The sequence below is a fragment of the Nelusetta ayraudi genome, unplaced genomic scaffold (genome assembly GCF_046127955.1).
Source record: "Nelusetta ayraudi isolate G7.1 ecotype Tasmania unplaced genomic scaffold, CSIRO-AGI_Nayr_v1 ptg000084l, whole genome shotgun sequence".
Taxonomy (NCBI): domain Eukaryota; kingdom Metazoa; phylum Chordata; class Actinopteri; order Tetraodontiformes; family Monacanthidae; genus Nelusetta; species Nelusetta ayraudi.
Genome location: NW_027466134.1, coordinates 1,806,375 through 1,823,060, shown reverse-complemented (window position 1 = coordinate 1,823,060; position 16,686 = coordinate 1,806,375). Strand labels below are relative to the sequence as shown.

General features: G+C 44.6%; 2 protein-coding genes across 6 annotated transcripts in view; one reads left to right on the top strand and one right to left on the bottom strand.

Moving 5' to 3' along the window:
* Positions 1–16,686, top strand: part of LOC142900668 (glypican-5-like) — a 446,285-nt gene that overhangs the window by 182,503 nt on the left and 247,096 nt on the right. The gene's annotated exons all lie outside the window — the stretch shown is intronic.
* The window catches only part of dlg1a (discs large MAGUK scaffold protein 1a), a 96,977-nt gene continuing 81,815 nt past the window's right edge, over positions 1,525–16,686 (bottom strand). For 4 of the 5 annotated variants that reach the window (XM_076045182.1, XM_076045185.1, XM_076045187.1 and 1 more), the window contains 10 exons: positions 11,448–11,630; positions 9,770–9,833; positions 8,834–8,849; positions 7,808–7,849; positions 7,327–7,377; positions 6,697–6,798; positions 6,246–6,418; positions 5,832–5,941; positions 5,622–5,713; positions 1,525–5,126 (listed from right to left, as the gene is read on the bottom strand). In XM_076045182.1, the coding sequence (XP_075901297.1) occupies positions 5,020–5,126; positions 5,622–5,713; positions 5,832–5,941; positions 6,246–6,418; positions 6,697–6,798; positions 7,327–7,377; positions 7,808–7,849; positions 8,834–8,849; positions 9,770–9,833; positions 11,448–11,630 (940 nt within the window). In that variant the 3' untranslated portion in view covers positions 1,525–5,019. The remainder of the gene's footprint in view (positions 5,127–5,621; positions 5,714–5,831; positions 5,942–6,245; positions 6,419–6,696; positions 6,799–7,326; positions 7,378–7,807; positions 7,850–8,833; positions 8,850–9,769; positions 9,834–11,447; positions 11,631–16,686) is intronic. The other variant, XM_076045184.1, reaches the window with a different exon arrangement.

Below are 16,686 nucleotides of genomic sequence, written 5' to 3'. Positions count from 1 at the left end.
GTTTTGGTGTAATACACCAAGGACTGACACACCGCCAACTATTTTGGTGCTGTTTTCTTTTATCAATGAGAGCATAAGATGAGGATTTAAAAGAAAAAAAAAAAAAAAATCAAATAGTGAATTAGAAAATGATTCGGCACACAAAACAACGTTTCATTCAACCATCATACTGGGTCTGTTCTCCTTTATATCCCAGTCTAATTTTATTAGTGGTGGTTAAACTGTCACAGCACGGCAGTCAAGTAATAAAGCGTGTTGTTGCAGCAGACAATTATGAGAGCTGCCATCTTTCTCTGTCATTTCATAAGCCGCTACGTCACCCTTTTACTGCTAACTGAAGCACACGCTACAGGAAACAACAGGAAATGAGGGGAGTATTACAGAGATAATGTTTTTTTTTATTGCAGGTATCAGCTGAAACACAGGAAGCTGGGCTGTTGTTGAACAAAGTATCGCACTGCATGTTCCCCAGATATGCATCACGAGTTTATATAAGATTTAAAAAAAAAAAAGACTTAGTACACACATATATAAAATAGGGACTTCAGTATAAACTCTGTGTGCAAAGCCATCTCATTTATTTATATGGCGATTTTATCAGCACGTTTCGAGGCAGGACAGTGAATATATGGATAGGAGGAATGCTGAAGTGGCTGGCAGGAAGCCGAGAGGAAGACTAAAGATGAAACCTGACCGCGCTGACCCGAGCTGAGCCAAGCAGTGCTGGTTGAAATGCACCATTATGCATTCATTGAAAGAGGACTTGAAGTTTCCTGATGTGACACAAGAACTGAAGAAGAACCTTGAACAACATGTGAAAACTTCAGTGAGCTGGAGAATGAGTGCGCATTTGAATGCAGAAACCAAAACTACGTTGACCCGTGATTGTTTTTTTTTTTTTTTTTTTTTTTAACAACATGCACATGGTACAGTTTTGATACGTTTCAGATGGCTGGGAACACCAACTGCACTCACCTTTTTTTTACTGTTTTCCGTGGACTTTGTATTTACTGACCGCAGCATAAGTGAAGTAGTTACAAGATGAACCCCAGGACTCGTGAACTGTGGATGTTGCAAAACTGAAAGAAGTGACTGAGGGTGATTTTAATCTTTTCCTTGCTTGGCTCATGTCTTTACAGAAAAAAAAAAAAAAAAAAACAACAACCCAAAACTGATCAAAAATGTACAAACTGTAGCAGGACAACTGAAGCATTGTAAAATAATCGACCTATAGTATGTATGTATTTTATTCTCTTATTATTTTTTTTATCCTATGGATAACAAAGTGTTGACACAATTTTTTTAAAAGGATTAAAATAGTTTTCATGCCCATCTACTTATTTGTCTAAGGTTAGAGAACAGGTAGCAGGTTTACCTGATGTTTTTTTTTTATGTCTCAAGCAAACGATCTAACAGGCTGCACGGGCCTGTTATTAAGACTATTCAGCTTAGAATCAATATAAACAAGGCAACAGCAATTGGCCTCGCTAGTTAACAGAAATTAATTAAAGTTGAGCTTCTTAATTATGTCTATAGTCTCATCCATTTTATTTAATTCATAAAACGAGTCAACAGCATCCAAGCTCAGAATCCTTTTGCTTCGCAAGCACAAGAGATCACTTAAAACCCACAACGGAGGTGAAATTGTAAAGAAAATATATTCATATTTACAGTTATACTATTTATATATATATGTATATAGCGTTCACACATTTCACAATGCAAAGCAAAAGCAATCAGCTCGACTCATCAGACAGGTGATTTCAGTAAATCTCAATAAAGACTTTAATTTATTTTTTGTACCAAAATAGGCAATTAGAGCAGGGATAAATATTATATAATATGTTAGATATAGATCCATCTCTGTAATAGATTCTTTGCATCGGTGCTTTACTCTAACAGACAGTGGCATGGTCCCCTGGCTCAAACACACACATTGGAGTCCCACAGAGTTCAGTTCTGCCAACGGACGACACCACTACTTGATTTATCGAGGACTCTAGCGTGGAAAGAAATAAGTGAACTCTAGCCTTCTGTGAAGAACCATCAATATTAAAATATTAACCCCATAACACGCGGTGAAAAATCCCCCTCGTCTAAAAAGCTATACGCCGTCGGCAGGACAGTCTTTGTGCGACTCCGGTCTCCAGTCAGCTTGGAGCAGTGGCCTGTTGGGGGGTGGGGGGGTTGTCGAGGGTGGAGATGGGTGGATGGCTGACAAGGTCCACGCAACGGCTGCATCACCAAAAGCATCTTGGGGTTTAAGATCTGGAGCTCACCAACGGTGGACGCAACAGATGGGTGGCATTTGTGTGACTTCACTCTCTTTCGCTGTTCCTTTTTTTGTGTCTGATACATTCACAGGGAAGTCCTGAGGCCTGCAGCTCCTCCTCTTACAAGCGTAAGTATAAAGCAATGAAGAAATATGAATCAAACTCAAAAAGCCAGGGATTACACAGAAACATGCTGCGCTTCCTTTATCATCTGGAGGATCGTTGATGGTTACTGTTGATCGCTTCTTCAAGTACGCCTCAATTTGACCATGCAGCGTGTTGTGTTTGGCAAAGGCACGTTCCTAGTACTCGTGCGCAGTTCAGGTGCTGCGACACACGAGGGACTGTTGATGCCAGTGAAGCCGTTCAGGACGTCACGGCTTCATCGCGTGTTCACCTGCGATGAAACAAGGCGCAGCTTCCACTCAGCCTCCGCTGTGAACTGGGCGCACTCGGACTGCGTCAACCCAGGTCATGTTGCAGTGTCTCTGCTGAGCAGAACACGTTTTTACCTTTTAAAATGGTGGTTATTAAGTTGGGAGGTTGTACTGAGCGCTGCAGTGGCTGCAAACTTTGTGGGGGGTGAAAAATGCTGATTTATCGTCCTTTTTTTCCCCCAACATCAGCAAAAATATGGTGGGCTCTGAAAACACCTTTGAAGACACAGCTGGTTCCAGGTGAAATTGAACAATTTTGAAGTTTGCCATAAGATCAAATTGATCCTTCACTTTATGAATATTTTATACTATGCTATTACATTTAATATTTATTTAATTTAATATTTTATGTACTATTTTATCTTATCATCACCCAGCATTAAAATGATTTTGGAGGAGGTCTTGCATTTGAGTTGTTTAGCCCAGAAGGTCTTTAAAATGGCATTGATAACTAAAAAATATTGTGCAGCAAAGAGTACACATAATAGAAATGAACCAATCATAACAGGAAACAGAAGAGTAGCGTGTTTCACAGAGTGAGCCGGGATGGTGCAAGATCTCAACCAAGATGCTTTTGACAAACCAGCCCTCAAGAGTGCAACTACAGTAAGGAGGAAAAGCTATCACAATAATGATGATGATGATGATGATGATGACGATGATTATGATCATGTTTATAGTGTTGATGCAGAAGATGATACACTGTCCAATGTTTGAGTGCTCAACGTCGCACTGTGAACGAAGAGGAGGGGGAGGAGGAGGAGGAGGAGGAGGAGGAGGAGGAGGAGGGTGAGAGATGAAGGCGTGATAGAAATAAGGAGAGAGGAGGAGGAAGGCAGAAGCTTCAGGGCGATCCAAGTTTGCACGGTGAGGAATCTGGGCTCGTGTTCATCCAAGAGTTAAAATTTGATAAAAAAAAAAAAAATTAAATTAAATAAAATAAAATAAAAACGGAATCATTTGGAATTAGTTTAGGAATTCAAACACATCCTTATGGACGCAATACTGTTAAAACTGGTGGAGTAAGAATTAGCCAAGTTTGCCTACTGATGATACACAACATCAGCTTTTCTTTGACATTCTTTGTTAGAATGATATTTTTTTTTGACATAGTGCTCTCATATAATATAAAGTTTTTTTGACTAGAGGACGTCAGACCAGTCTGGTCCTGGTTGCTCTCTTTCTCATTGATACTTGGAGAACCATGTGATTGCGGTACTGTCAGCGGATGTTTCCAACAAGATTTTTCTTTTGGACTAATATTCATCTGAAGTCTTAAGAATAACGCGGCCAGGCCAAGGGAACGAAAGAGAACGAGAGGAAATCATGCCATTTAGGGCCAAGCGAAGACAAAATTGCAAGAGAATACTAAGACAGGGATTCATTTGAAAAGATCCACCAGTGAATTTCAGGCTTTCAAAATTCAGCAAGTGACGTAGGTCTTTGCTGCGTCACTGAGCTTAATGCGGGTCTGATGCCGAATACCCCAAATCTGCCGCCAGTCTGGGGAGAGAAAGGGAGGCGGATGGGCGGAATATGACAGAGGGACAGGAAAAGGGATGAGAGAGAAAGAAGCTCTAAACGGGAGTGATGAGATGGAGGAGAAGACAGACTTTCAGACGGGACGGGTGGTGGTGGTGGGGGTGGCGGGGAGGAGAGAAAGTTCAAGATTCTGTCCCAAAAACATGCTCATAAAGCTACAGCGTGCAAAAGTCTGCCTCTTGGTGACAAGATTATCATAACAAACCCATACATGAATGCATTACCCTTCATTAATATGAAAACAACAACGACAACAACAATAAGAAGAACAATAATGAAACCAAATCCGATAATGGTACACGTCGCCTTGATCTGAACCGCCTCCTTAAACATTAAGGAACTGAGCCGTAAAGAAGATCCACCAATAGGCTGCTGGACAGACTTTAGCTCCTCCCCCTTCCGAGGAAGCAGCAGCGCCAGATAGTCCCAGCCAGGTCCTGTAGTATGTGCTTTGTGTAAATGTGTGAGTGTGTGCATGTGTGTGTGTGTGTGTGTGTGTGTGTGTGCGTCTATGCACGCGCATCAGTGTGTTGTGTGTGTAAGAATATATATATATATATGTATATATATAGATAGATAGATATATACATATATCTATATATATATATATATGTGTGGGTGTGTGTGTGTGTGTGTGTGTATACATGAGAAAGAGAGAAAGGAAGCAGGCTGATAATAGAAAAGTTGACAAACTGCTGAGAGAGTGATGATGATGATGTGTGTGTGTGTGTGTGTGTGTGTGTGTGTGTGTGAGAGAGTGTGTTTGTTCAGAGTCGCTCCTTGGTGGGCACCCAGATGTAAGGTCCGGACTGCTCCTCGATCACCTGCTTCACCTGGGAGTAGACCTCCTCCAGGGACGAGCCCTGCACCACCGCTGCAGCCACAGGGAGGCAAGACAAACAGCCATTTTCAATCCACAGCAACAAAACCTCCCGTAGGTGTGTGTGTGTGTGTGTGTGTGTTAGGTGTGGGTACATCAGGGGTCACCCACAGAAGCATCTGGTTAAACATTAGCAGTCCTCAGGTGCCAATTATGGGATGTAATCCCCCTATTATAGCCCTAGTCATTGAGGTTTCGTTTTCACTTGCAGAATTGAAGTTGTCTAGAGGTCGTTGTGATGCAAGTAGCCACCAGGGGGCAACAAAAATACTTTGGTTGACTTTAGGGCAGAGGTGGGTAAACTTTTTGACTTGAGGGTGTTGGAAAATTGCACCAGGCCAGGAACAGACGGATGGAGTGTTTGTGTTAACTATTATATCGCAAAAGTCATTAAATAAAGGATAAGAAGAAGAAGAAGAAGAACATTAAATAAAGGCTTTTGCCTTTCACGGGTAGCAAAGCATGCCACCCTCCAGTTGAGAAACGCACCGGTGAAGTATTCTGTGAACTCCTGCTCCAGTTTGACGGCTCTCTCGAAGGTCTTCCTCGCCTGCTCCTCCGCCAAACGCTTGTTCATCTCTCTGGAGAGACAGACAGACACACGCACGCACACACACACACACACACACGGTAGGTAGGTAGGTAAGCCATGACAGTGACAGCACACCCGGCGTTGCAACACGGAGGACAAAGACTCACAGGATGTTGTCGACGTTGCGCGGTCTGATGAAGACGGCGATGGGATGGAGGCCGGCCAGCTGGAGACGCTTTATGGCATTCCCCGACACATCCAGTATACAGTGTTTACCCTGAAGGACACAAGAGACACACACCAGAGGCTGTTGGTATCGGTTTTGGATCAACACTCGAAAAATGTAAATGTACAGATGAGATTTAAGAAAATAATGCACAACAATTTGTGTTGGTTTTCTATTGTTTTTTTTCTATAATGTTAATATAATGTTATAACAACATTTTGTAGTCACCTATAAACTTGTATCAAACTTGAATTCTAAAAAGTATCAGCATTTTACATATATACACTGGCCTTAGACCTCTACCACTCAGTCTCCAAGCCCACGGCGCCCCCCCCCCCCCGGGGTCGGAACTCACCTTGTCAGCGACCTCCTTGACGGACTGTATGCTGGTTCCGTACAGGTGGTTGTTGTACTGGCCAGCCTCGATGAACTTGTGCTCCTGGATCTCCCTCTCCATCAGCTCCCTGGAGGCCATGAAGTGGTAATCTCTGCCGTCCACCTCGTAGTCTCGCCGCGGCCGCGTCGTGTCTGGTGGTTAAATCACAGTTCACATCTCCGTCAACACATCCATTTAGATGAGTTAACATGTTTTTTATGTTGCTGAACCAATTAGGAAACAGTGGTAAAATACAAAAAAAACACAATCGTCTTCAAAAACTTGCCACTGACTGATGAGCTTATGTTCAATAAACTACTCTACAAACAACTATCTTTGATGGAGCAACAACTTTAGAAAACAAAAAAAAAAAAAAAGATTCACGATGCTGTTTAGTTTCCAAGGCCACTGATGTGAAAGTTGGACTCACGTGGGACGCAGGAGCCAAACTTGTCCGGGAACTCGGAGATGAGGTCATCGTTGACCCGGTCCTTCATGGGTCCGAGCACGATGACCGGCCGCGTGTAGTTGACTGTGACAGGGAAGACCCAGACACACAGAACGCTCGCTCAAAGAGCAAATACAAAAAGACCTCAGAGTCGTTTCACTGATGATATGGAGAACAATGCCGCTGGCACGACTAGCGAGACGCCTCGCTCCAGTTCACCGCTGTTTATAACGGCCCTTAATCACATGACCTGTCTGCCACCTTTGCGGCGCAACGCTAAAAAACATTCAGGCACGAGGCCGAGCTGCAAGATTTGGCACCATCTAGAGGTGAGATAGCGTGTTGCAAAGAATGTTAATGGTTATTCTGCAGCTTCTGTTTTCTATGAACACCACTGCTCACTATACTTTTTTTTTTATATATATATATATTTTTTTTTAATGTTTTTTAAGTCTGTCAACAGCCCAACAAGAGAGCAGATACTGTAAAACATCAGCAAGCAGACAAGGGATTCAGTTCCCTCTGTCGTAAAACTGCTCCAAATTCCCCCCCAAAAAGAAAACAAACCAATCTTAAAATGGCCGTTGGACGACGAGGACGATGAGCACTGACCTTCCTGCTGCATGACAGGCTGGTAGGTGAGCAGCGTCTCCTCGTGGCTGGCTGCATGGACACGGAGACAAGAAGAGGGGACACGTCAAGACTCTGAGAGAGAGAGAACCAGCGACACCCCCGACCCGCGTCTGCCATTGGACTAAACTTCCTCAGCAGCTCTGGAAGTGCTGGAGAAGCAGATGGAGGTCATGTATGTAACACAAACGAACACACACACGCACACACACACACACACACACACACACACACACACAACAGCAAACACACCATCACTCACATGCACACGGGAAAACCAAAGCACGCAAACGCACATGTGGATGTGCGAGCACGCGGGACAAATCCACACAGCACACGCAAACGCCGCTGTTTGAGGGCAAGAGACAAGCGGGTGAGGTGGGGGAGGAGGAAGAGGAGGAAGAGGAGGAGGAAGAGGATGGGGGGTGGGGAGAGGGGCAGGCAGATGAGGGTCTAGACTTACAGGTACAACTCTCACTATCGCTGGTGCCAGAGGTTACCAGCTCTGGAAGGACAAGACAGGTTTAGAGTCAGCAGCACACACACATACACACACACACATACATACATACACACACACAAACAAAAATACCAACTTACACACACAAACAAACTCAACATTGTTTTACCTCCACTACAATTATTTAGAGTGAGAACTCAAAGCGCTGCCGAGACCAAACTGAGGAGGTGAAGGTCACGTTGGTGACCTTTTAGCGTCCACGTCGACAGTTTGCGACCACAGAGCAGAGCGCAGGTGGTATTTTGTCACATGGTGTTACCAGTATTTGCTACAATTGAAGATTGTGCAATCCAGTGTTTCTCAACTGGTGGGTCGCAACCCAAAAGTGTAAAAGTGTAAAAGTGTCTCTACATTTATAGAGGCACTGATGGGGATTTATTTTGCAGGACACACAATTCAATACTTTCTATCATTTATTTACTGGACATGACAGGAAGTGGGATGGCGTTTTTATTGTTGTGGTATTAACTTAAGTGCCGTGGAGCAATATTGGTTCGCAACTTCATGACGGGGAAAAAAAAAACCTGGGTCCTGAGTCTCCACCAGTTGAGAACCGCTGGTGTCATCTGTGTTCACAGCGCAAGCGTAAGTCAAATCAAATCCTTCAACTGGAACAAATGTGCATTTTAAAAAGTTCTCGATGACTTGATTAAAATCTGGTGTCATAATAAATCTGGTGTCATAATAAAAGCAACGCAACTCATAATAATACCAATATAATAACAAGACAATAAAAGATCCTCGGTAAGGAGTGTGATTGTCTTCCTGTGGATAAAGTGCGGCTCCCATTATGTTCCCTCCCACTGTGGGTGATTGCGGATCTTTGGGAAAAGTTTCCACTTCAGACGGCAGCAGCAGCAGCAGCAGCAGCAGTCGGAGTTCGGCTGGCCGCGGCGCTCAAACGTAACCAACGGTAGAAGTTTGACTGTGATTTGGCAGCAGGTGTGTGTGATGGAAGGAGGGCCTTACCTTTATCCTCCTGATCCTGCCGAGAGAGGGGGAAAGGTGAGAGCATTAATAATTATGCTGGGGGGGGGGTGATCATCGCAGTGTCTTGACTGTTATCATCACACACACGCACGCGAGCAGGTACGCGCGCACACACACACACACACACACACACACACACAGTGTGTTAGTGGAGCTAATCTGCAGCGCCCCTAAAAGCGCAGCGGGCGCAGGCGAGCGCGTGTGATCCTTTTTAATTATCAGCTCTTCGCCGTGCGGAGCGGCTGATTGCCGACTCGCTGGTTCGTGCGGCGCCAGCTGCCAACACGGCGATATCAATAGCTGGCGCGAGACCGCCGCCTCATCAACGGCGGCGTGATCACGCCGCGCCGAGTGCGACTGAAGTCACGCCGTCGCAGCGCTCACCTTTTCTTTTTCTTTTTTTTAACTAAAGAGTAAAAACTATTCATGGCACTACTGTGAAGCTGCTTCAGGTGTTCTCGTCACACGTTTCCCATCTTTAGAAGTTTCAGTGAGGAGAGCTTCACTCTGGAGTCAATTAGCAGAGCTGGCGAAGAGTTTTTGAGATGCGAAAAGAAATGGGAATTTGTTCTCATCAACAAACAAAGCGCTTGAGCAAAAGATGTGCTGTGCTTAAGACAATGAAAACTATATTATTAGAATGAAATTCAGTTTGCAATTATTCCCTCCTATAATATTTTATCTTTTTCAGGTACAACAAATCCAACAGGTCAGAGCTGCCTGTTTCTTTTACGTTTTTTCAGCGTTTAGCGTTTTTTCTTTTGGTTAATGTGCGCCGTCATCGTTCTCTCAAAGAAAGTGGAACATGAATTGTTACACGACCGTCACAGCAATAACAATCCTATGGACAGACACGCTTCATGCTTACTATGGAAGAATGACAAGCACACATCGTCCAGTCAGGCGGCTACTCACCGATCTGTCCTGAGACCTCGTGACTCGGACCGTCTTTAACCTCGACCTCTCCTTCTTCTCTGCCCTGTGTGTTGGAAGCATATTGAATGATGTCATTAAGTGATTGATGTCCCAATGTGATATTTGAAACAGGATCATGTAGTTTTGTTCTAACTTAAAACAACTCGTTGACTTCTGACTTCTAATTTAACTGGCACTGGCCAGGCGGTTCTGGGACTATGTAACTCTGGATGGCCCTCACAGGAAGACACCTCACTATACTGTAACACTACTGTACAGAGACGGGTGCAACATCAACAGCCTGTCTGATAGAAGCTGGCCGGCTCACTAAACTCTGGTTCAAGTGGGAGTGAATTGATGGCCACTAACCAAATGATTAGATGGAGACAGATGAGAGCGAGACAAGTCTTCAACCAACCTTGCAGCGAAGTTAAACTGCCGAGATTATAAATGTGAAACCTTGCTATCCCCCCCGGAGCCATGAAACACTCCATCTGGCGTGTCAGGTTAGATCTGAGGGCTGCTCAGTTTAAATTTAGTCACTTCCTGTCCTGCGTCATTTCCAGCCTTTATTTATAATTCAGGCTGACGAGCCACGTGTGCTTTGGGTGCTACATTATGCAGCGTTTGGCCCCGGGAGGTCTGTAAACACCCAAACAATCCGCACAGGAAACAAACCAGCCGCAGTCCAAAGGACGAGTTAAAACAATAACCTGCAGCCACGACCGCTCGGATCCGATTACGAGGCGAATGGACGGAGTTCATGAGTGAGGTTTCCGTGCAAAAGTTCAGGGCTTCTTTCAATCAACTTCGAAAGGCACAGAGAAACAAGGCCGCTGAGGCGCGTTAGGAGGGAGATGAGCCACACGGTGTGGAGTTGGTGGAAGAGGAAGCTGGAGAAGTAAGGGAACACGGGAGGAGGTGCAGGAGAGGTAAAGCGAGGACAAGAGGAGTACGGCACAGCAGGGGGGAGGAGATGGAAGGAAGCATAAGAGGAGGTGGGGCAAATCAGGTGAAGCAGAAAGATGGAGGAGAGAGAGGAAGGATGGGAGGAGAGATGGAGGAAGGCAGCAGGGATGCAGGGCGACAGGGGCGAGGAGAGAGAGAGAGAGAGAGAGAGAGAGAGAGAGAGAGAGAGAGAGAGAGAGAGAGAGAGAGAGAGCGAGGAGAGGCGGAGTCAGAGAGGACTAACGGCAGATTCTGAACTACGTCCAAGCCTCGGAAATTCAATTAATTTCAATAATCTTGAAATTTTAAAATCTCCCTCCTGTAATTATTTTTTCTTCTACTCTTGGGGCCCTCTGTACAAACACCATCACTGAAAAGACAGACAGACAGACAGACAGACAGACAGATAGATAGATGGATAGATGGATAGATAGATGGATAGATAGATGGATAGATAGATAGATAGATGGATAGACAGACAGACAGACAGACAGACAGATAGATAGATAGATAGATAGATAGATAGATAGATGGATAGACAGACAGACAGACAGACAGACAGACAGATAGATAGATAGATAGATAGATAGATAGATAGATAGATAGATGGATAGACAGACAGACAGACAGACAGACAGATAGATAGATAGATAGATAGATAGATAGATAGATAGATAGATAGATAGATAGATAGATGGGGGGGTGGGGGGGGCAGTGTTTGGACTCTGACCTCCTGCGGCTGGGGATGACTCCCACCTCGGGGCAGTTTGGAGGAGGGGGGCTGAGGTGGCGGGCGGGCCACCATTCTTCCTCGCCGGCGCTGCTCACGTGGAGGATGTCCCCGAAGTTGAAGGCCAGCGCCTGGTTGGGCGCGGTCAGGTCGGCGGCGCTGCCGTCGTAGTCGAACAAGGCCCTGCAGACGGTGGGAGAGCACGGAGAGCCGTATTGCCCACGTTCAGATGAAGAAAACACAGTCAGGCCGCCGGAGGAGGCAGAACCACATGAGTCACTCGTCATAGCTGATTGAATGTGACTGACACAGCGACTGGCGCGCCGCTGTGAGAAAGTGCACACACGCAGCGTTTTTTCCACCTTGGCTTTCGCTCACGTTCCTCGTGTTTTGCGACCCCCTTTTTTCGGGTTAGTTTTTTTTTGAAATCAGCAGATCCTCGTCGGGGCTATTTCTGACCTGTGATTACAGCAGCACCATTTGTGTGATGAAATATTTAAATAGGATTGAACCTTGATATGTGAAGACAAAGAGGAAACAAAAAAAAAGGAGAAAAAAACCCAAAGAAAAGCTGGCAACACTGCAAAGCAGCTGCGGAAAATAGATTTTAAGGAGAAAAAAATGTCCAAAGATGAAACATATTTCATTTTGAGACGTAGAAAACAAATAAACAAGACAAACGAGTGGGTGAAATGTTGTTAAAATTATTAATCTACATGAACTACAACTACACACCATTTATAACCTTGCCTGTGACTACATGCCAGTCGTGCACTCCTGTCTGTGCAGCCCCTGTGCGCTCACTGTGTGTGTTGTTAGTCTGAGCGGTGATCTGTCTCTGTGACCACAGCTTCAGACTCATCCACAGGGAAAAGACCCAGAAAAGTAGGCCAGCAGTTGATGTGTGCGGGCGGGCGTGCGTGTTGGCGCGTGCGCCACTGTGTTTCTGTGTGTGTGTGTGTGTGTGTGTGTGTGTGTGTGTGTGTGTGTGTGTGTGTGTGTGTGTGTGTGTTAAAAGGAAGTAGAGCTGAAGTAACAGGCAATCCCCTAAAGTCCTCGCCGCATTCATCAATAAAACAGAATACAGTCGGGGAGAGGGAACAAGCGAGAGTGACACTGATCCAGAAATCCTGCGTGCTGTTAAACTGACGTCCAGGATGAAGATGTTTTTCTCTATTTTCAGCTGAGGGCTGAACTGTGACCCTCCGCTGCACTGAACTCAGCTGTGGCTTCGCTGATGAGTCGAGGCTGCACCTGACTCCTCGGAACCGCCGCGGTTCATCAAGGCTGCTATACAACTGAAGAACACCATAAATGAATTCCACAAGCGTTCCCTCCGGCCTCCCATCCAGGTTATTTTTAAATAAAATAACGCGCTATGATAATAAAAATGAATTCTGAAACCTAATTTTTCAGTAAGCTGAGGCAATTATGAATTGAGATACGCTTATACGACAAATGCCTTTGGAAGGAAGGACAAGGAAGCTTTTGGTTTATAAGAGGAAATGATCGACACTGAATCTGTTGAGCCTGTGGGTAATTGTTATGTGCAATACACTTGAAAGCAAAAAAAAGCAAAAAAAATAAAAAAAAATAAAATCCCAATACATGTTTATTCATGATGCATATTTCCTTGCAATGTATTCCATACATTGTACTACACTCGTGTCTATTTATAGTCCGGATGCACTTTCTTAGTAATTAGAATGGGTTCTCAGTTCTTTATTTGATCCATTATAAATATGAAATTCTGCTACGATATGATGGCGACGGTCGCCATCGACAGTGTGTAAGATTTCTTTGCTCTGCTTTGAGCAGGACACGAGAAACATATGAGAAACATTTCCATGACAAAAATGTTCAAAATGAATAAAATTAAAAAAAAAGGAAGAAAGGCCGTACATTTGAAAGATAAATCATTCTCTGTGTTGTATCTAGCACATAGATGATAAAGAAGCAGAGCCTACATTAACATTAATTATTAAAGCAAAATGAAGAGCGATGTCCAGGCAGAGTCCACTGCGGCGTCACGCTCACAATCTGTATGAACCAGAGGATGGTGCTCGCACTGACGTACTTTATTATTGGGCCACAGATATGTAAATGCACCTCGGAATCAATTACAATACTCTCACCGTTAGCGTCGGTTTAATTTGCGAGAGGGAACCTTTTGAAATTTAATTACCCGACTGAGGGAGCACACTAATTACGGCAGCGTTAATCGCTAACACTGGCCGGATCTAAACGTGTCTCTGAATGAGTTTCTGATCTTTGGAATATCTCGAGTCTTAATCTCCAGTTCCAAATTAGTCAAGTGGATCCTGGCAAGCACCGTCACACCTGCGTGAGATCCTGGTGTCACCGTGAATACAGACTGGTGTAACCTCTGTGCAAGAGCGCTCCTCATTGCTTCTGTTCCAATGGTGAAAAACAATGGGGGCAGATTCCTCTGGTGAACGGCTGCGAGATAAAGCACTGCAGCAGAGCGCAGCGCGCAAACGCACTCTTCTCCCACTGAGTGCCGTCCACATTTTAAGCCTCAGATAATTAGTGGGCAACTTTTTTTTGGGGTGGGGTGGGGGGGGGGGAATAACTGTAAACCTGGGGAGCTTAACTGTAAAATGCAAACGTGCAACTGAAGCCTGCAAAAGTTGGTGAAAAGAAGATGTTTCAATGCAACCTGCCCTCTTAAATATACAAATGAGGAAGATTCATGTCTAGACAACTGGGCATACGAAGCATCCCTGTTTTGAAATAAATGAAGGTTAAGGTCCTTGTAATAAGCATTAGTTTTACAAGGAGCTTAATGCTTATTAAAAAAAAACATTGCCACTGATCAGTTGCTCTGTGGCAACTGATCAGTGGTGTTGTTGCAGTAACAGAAGCATTTAGACCACAACCGCAGCTCTCATTTGACAGAAAACCTATTTTCAGTGCGGCAACATTCTGAAAGTGTCTCCAATTACATTTGATGACAAAAATCTTTCAGTTTTATTGTCATTCAGTCACGAATTTAACAGCGACAAATAATCTTTTTACATCGGATGCTTCATGGATGTGACAAGTAGTTTCTCTGAATAGCTGATAATGTCATTTCCATTTTTTTTTTTAATAATAAGCAAAAATACTATAATAATAAGCACCCTATAAGCATCTTATAGGGTGCTTATTACCTATTGACTAATGCTTATTACAAGGACCGTAATATAAAGCGATACTCTCAATTCTTCATACTATCATCCTTTCACTGTCTTATCAATGAATCAAAAAACTCAGTCAATCTCCATAAAGCAGGATAATTATTCCTTTGTTTACGGCGATAAAACCCAGTTCTAGCTTCCTGCTCAGGTCAGTTCTGTGTTGCTTCTCAGACGTGTTAGGAGGGGAACAAAAAAACGAGTCGCAGCGTGCCGTGGTCTGAGAAAGGGCAGAACGGACAAGAATTTAACATAAAAAAAGAGACCTTTAAGAAGCGGAATGAAAATCAGTTTTGCTAGTTAACCTTTTCTGACGGCGGAGCAACTACGGCAGAAAAGAAAGTGGGAGCGTTCCGTTGTAGTGAAGGTGCGATACGGCGACCAAAATCACTGCGGATAGAAACTTTCTATGGAGGTGGATGTTGACGGTAGTAGGAGACGACAAATCTACAGTTACAGTAGCGTGTGAGGGAGCTACACAGAGGGCTGTAAGTAGACATTTTGGAGGGTGCGCGCACACACACACACACACACACACACACACACATACACATACACACACTCACACAAATGATAGCTGTGCATGTGTCACCTTGCCTCAGTGACATTTCCTGGGAGAAAAGGTTAGTCCGTGTCTTCCCCATGCAGCAGGGAGCAGAGTGTAACCCCCCCGACCCCACCCCCCAAACCCCCCAACACACACACACACACACACACTGTACGCACACATGGGCCCGACTCACCAGACACCCCCGATCCATCACGCACCAGCGCCGCCCTCCGCAGCCAATCGGCAGCCAGACTCAGGGCTCCTCTTTTAATATTTGATGCAGATTGGTTGATTCCCGGCAGTAACTAGGTTCGTCCACGACAGTGATTTATGACTCGGGCGGTTGTGGGCTCACCGCATTGTTGTGTGCAACACTGAAACGATGACAGCGGCCTGACTTTGACAAGGTTTTGGGAGGAGCGATGACAGTTTTACAGGCTTCACAGGCACAGGCGGTGTTCAGCAAAGCGAAAGCAATCATCCAAATTTCATTTGGTGGCAACTGATCAGTGGTGTTGTTGCAGTAACAGAAGCAGTTAGACCACAACCGCAGCTCCCATTTGACAGAAAACCTATTTTCAGTGCGGCAACATTCTGAAAGTGTCTCCAATTACATTTGATGACAAAAATCTTTCAGTTTTTATTGTCATTCAGTCATGAATTTAACAGCGACAAATAATCTTTTTACAATCGAAGCTTCATGGATGTCACAAGTAGTTTCTCTGAAAAGCTGATAATGTAATGTCCTTTTTTTTTTTGTGCCTGCGATGCTGCCAAAGCTTTCGAAAACACAAATCAAAAAAAAATATTTTGGCAAATATTCAACAACAGTCATTGGGATTGAGTAAAATTTTAAGGGTGTCCCAAAAACCTTTCTCTACTATACATGTAAGCTGATGGCAATCGAACAGCTGGCAGAAAATAAGGTAATCATGATTCAGCAAACGCTTCAACACTCAGACAGTCAGGTCATTGAAAGCCCATGAAAAAGTGTGCGAGCACCTGGCATTGTGTTGTCGAGATTGTGTTGAGCGTCTGATTTCCTATGGAACAATGTGTGACTTTAAAAGGATTTTCATCCGAAGAACGTCAATGACCATTAGGGGGCTTCAGGCTTCGGACTCCCTTCATGCATTTGCAGTGGTGAGATTGCGGCGCAATCTAACCGCTGATGTCAGCGTTTTCTCAGCGCAGTTTGAAATCACTCTCCCTCGCGGCTGAACTGCTCCCAACTCAAAAAGACGTTTCCCTCGTGTCCTCGGAGCGCCCAGTGCGCTGAATGATTCCCGTGACCCCTTTCAGCCACATTTCCCGTCTTCCCTTCCACTGTATTGATCTGAGAGCAACCCGGTGCAGCTTATCTGGACCTGCGACCTTGCACTAAATCGATGCTTTACCTGCAGCAGTCACTTTGGTGAGGGGAGGGCATGTTTCCAGGCTCTTCAGAGCAACTTCAACAAGGGAGAGCAGCACAATATTGATAGCCGTTCCA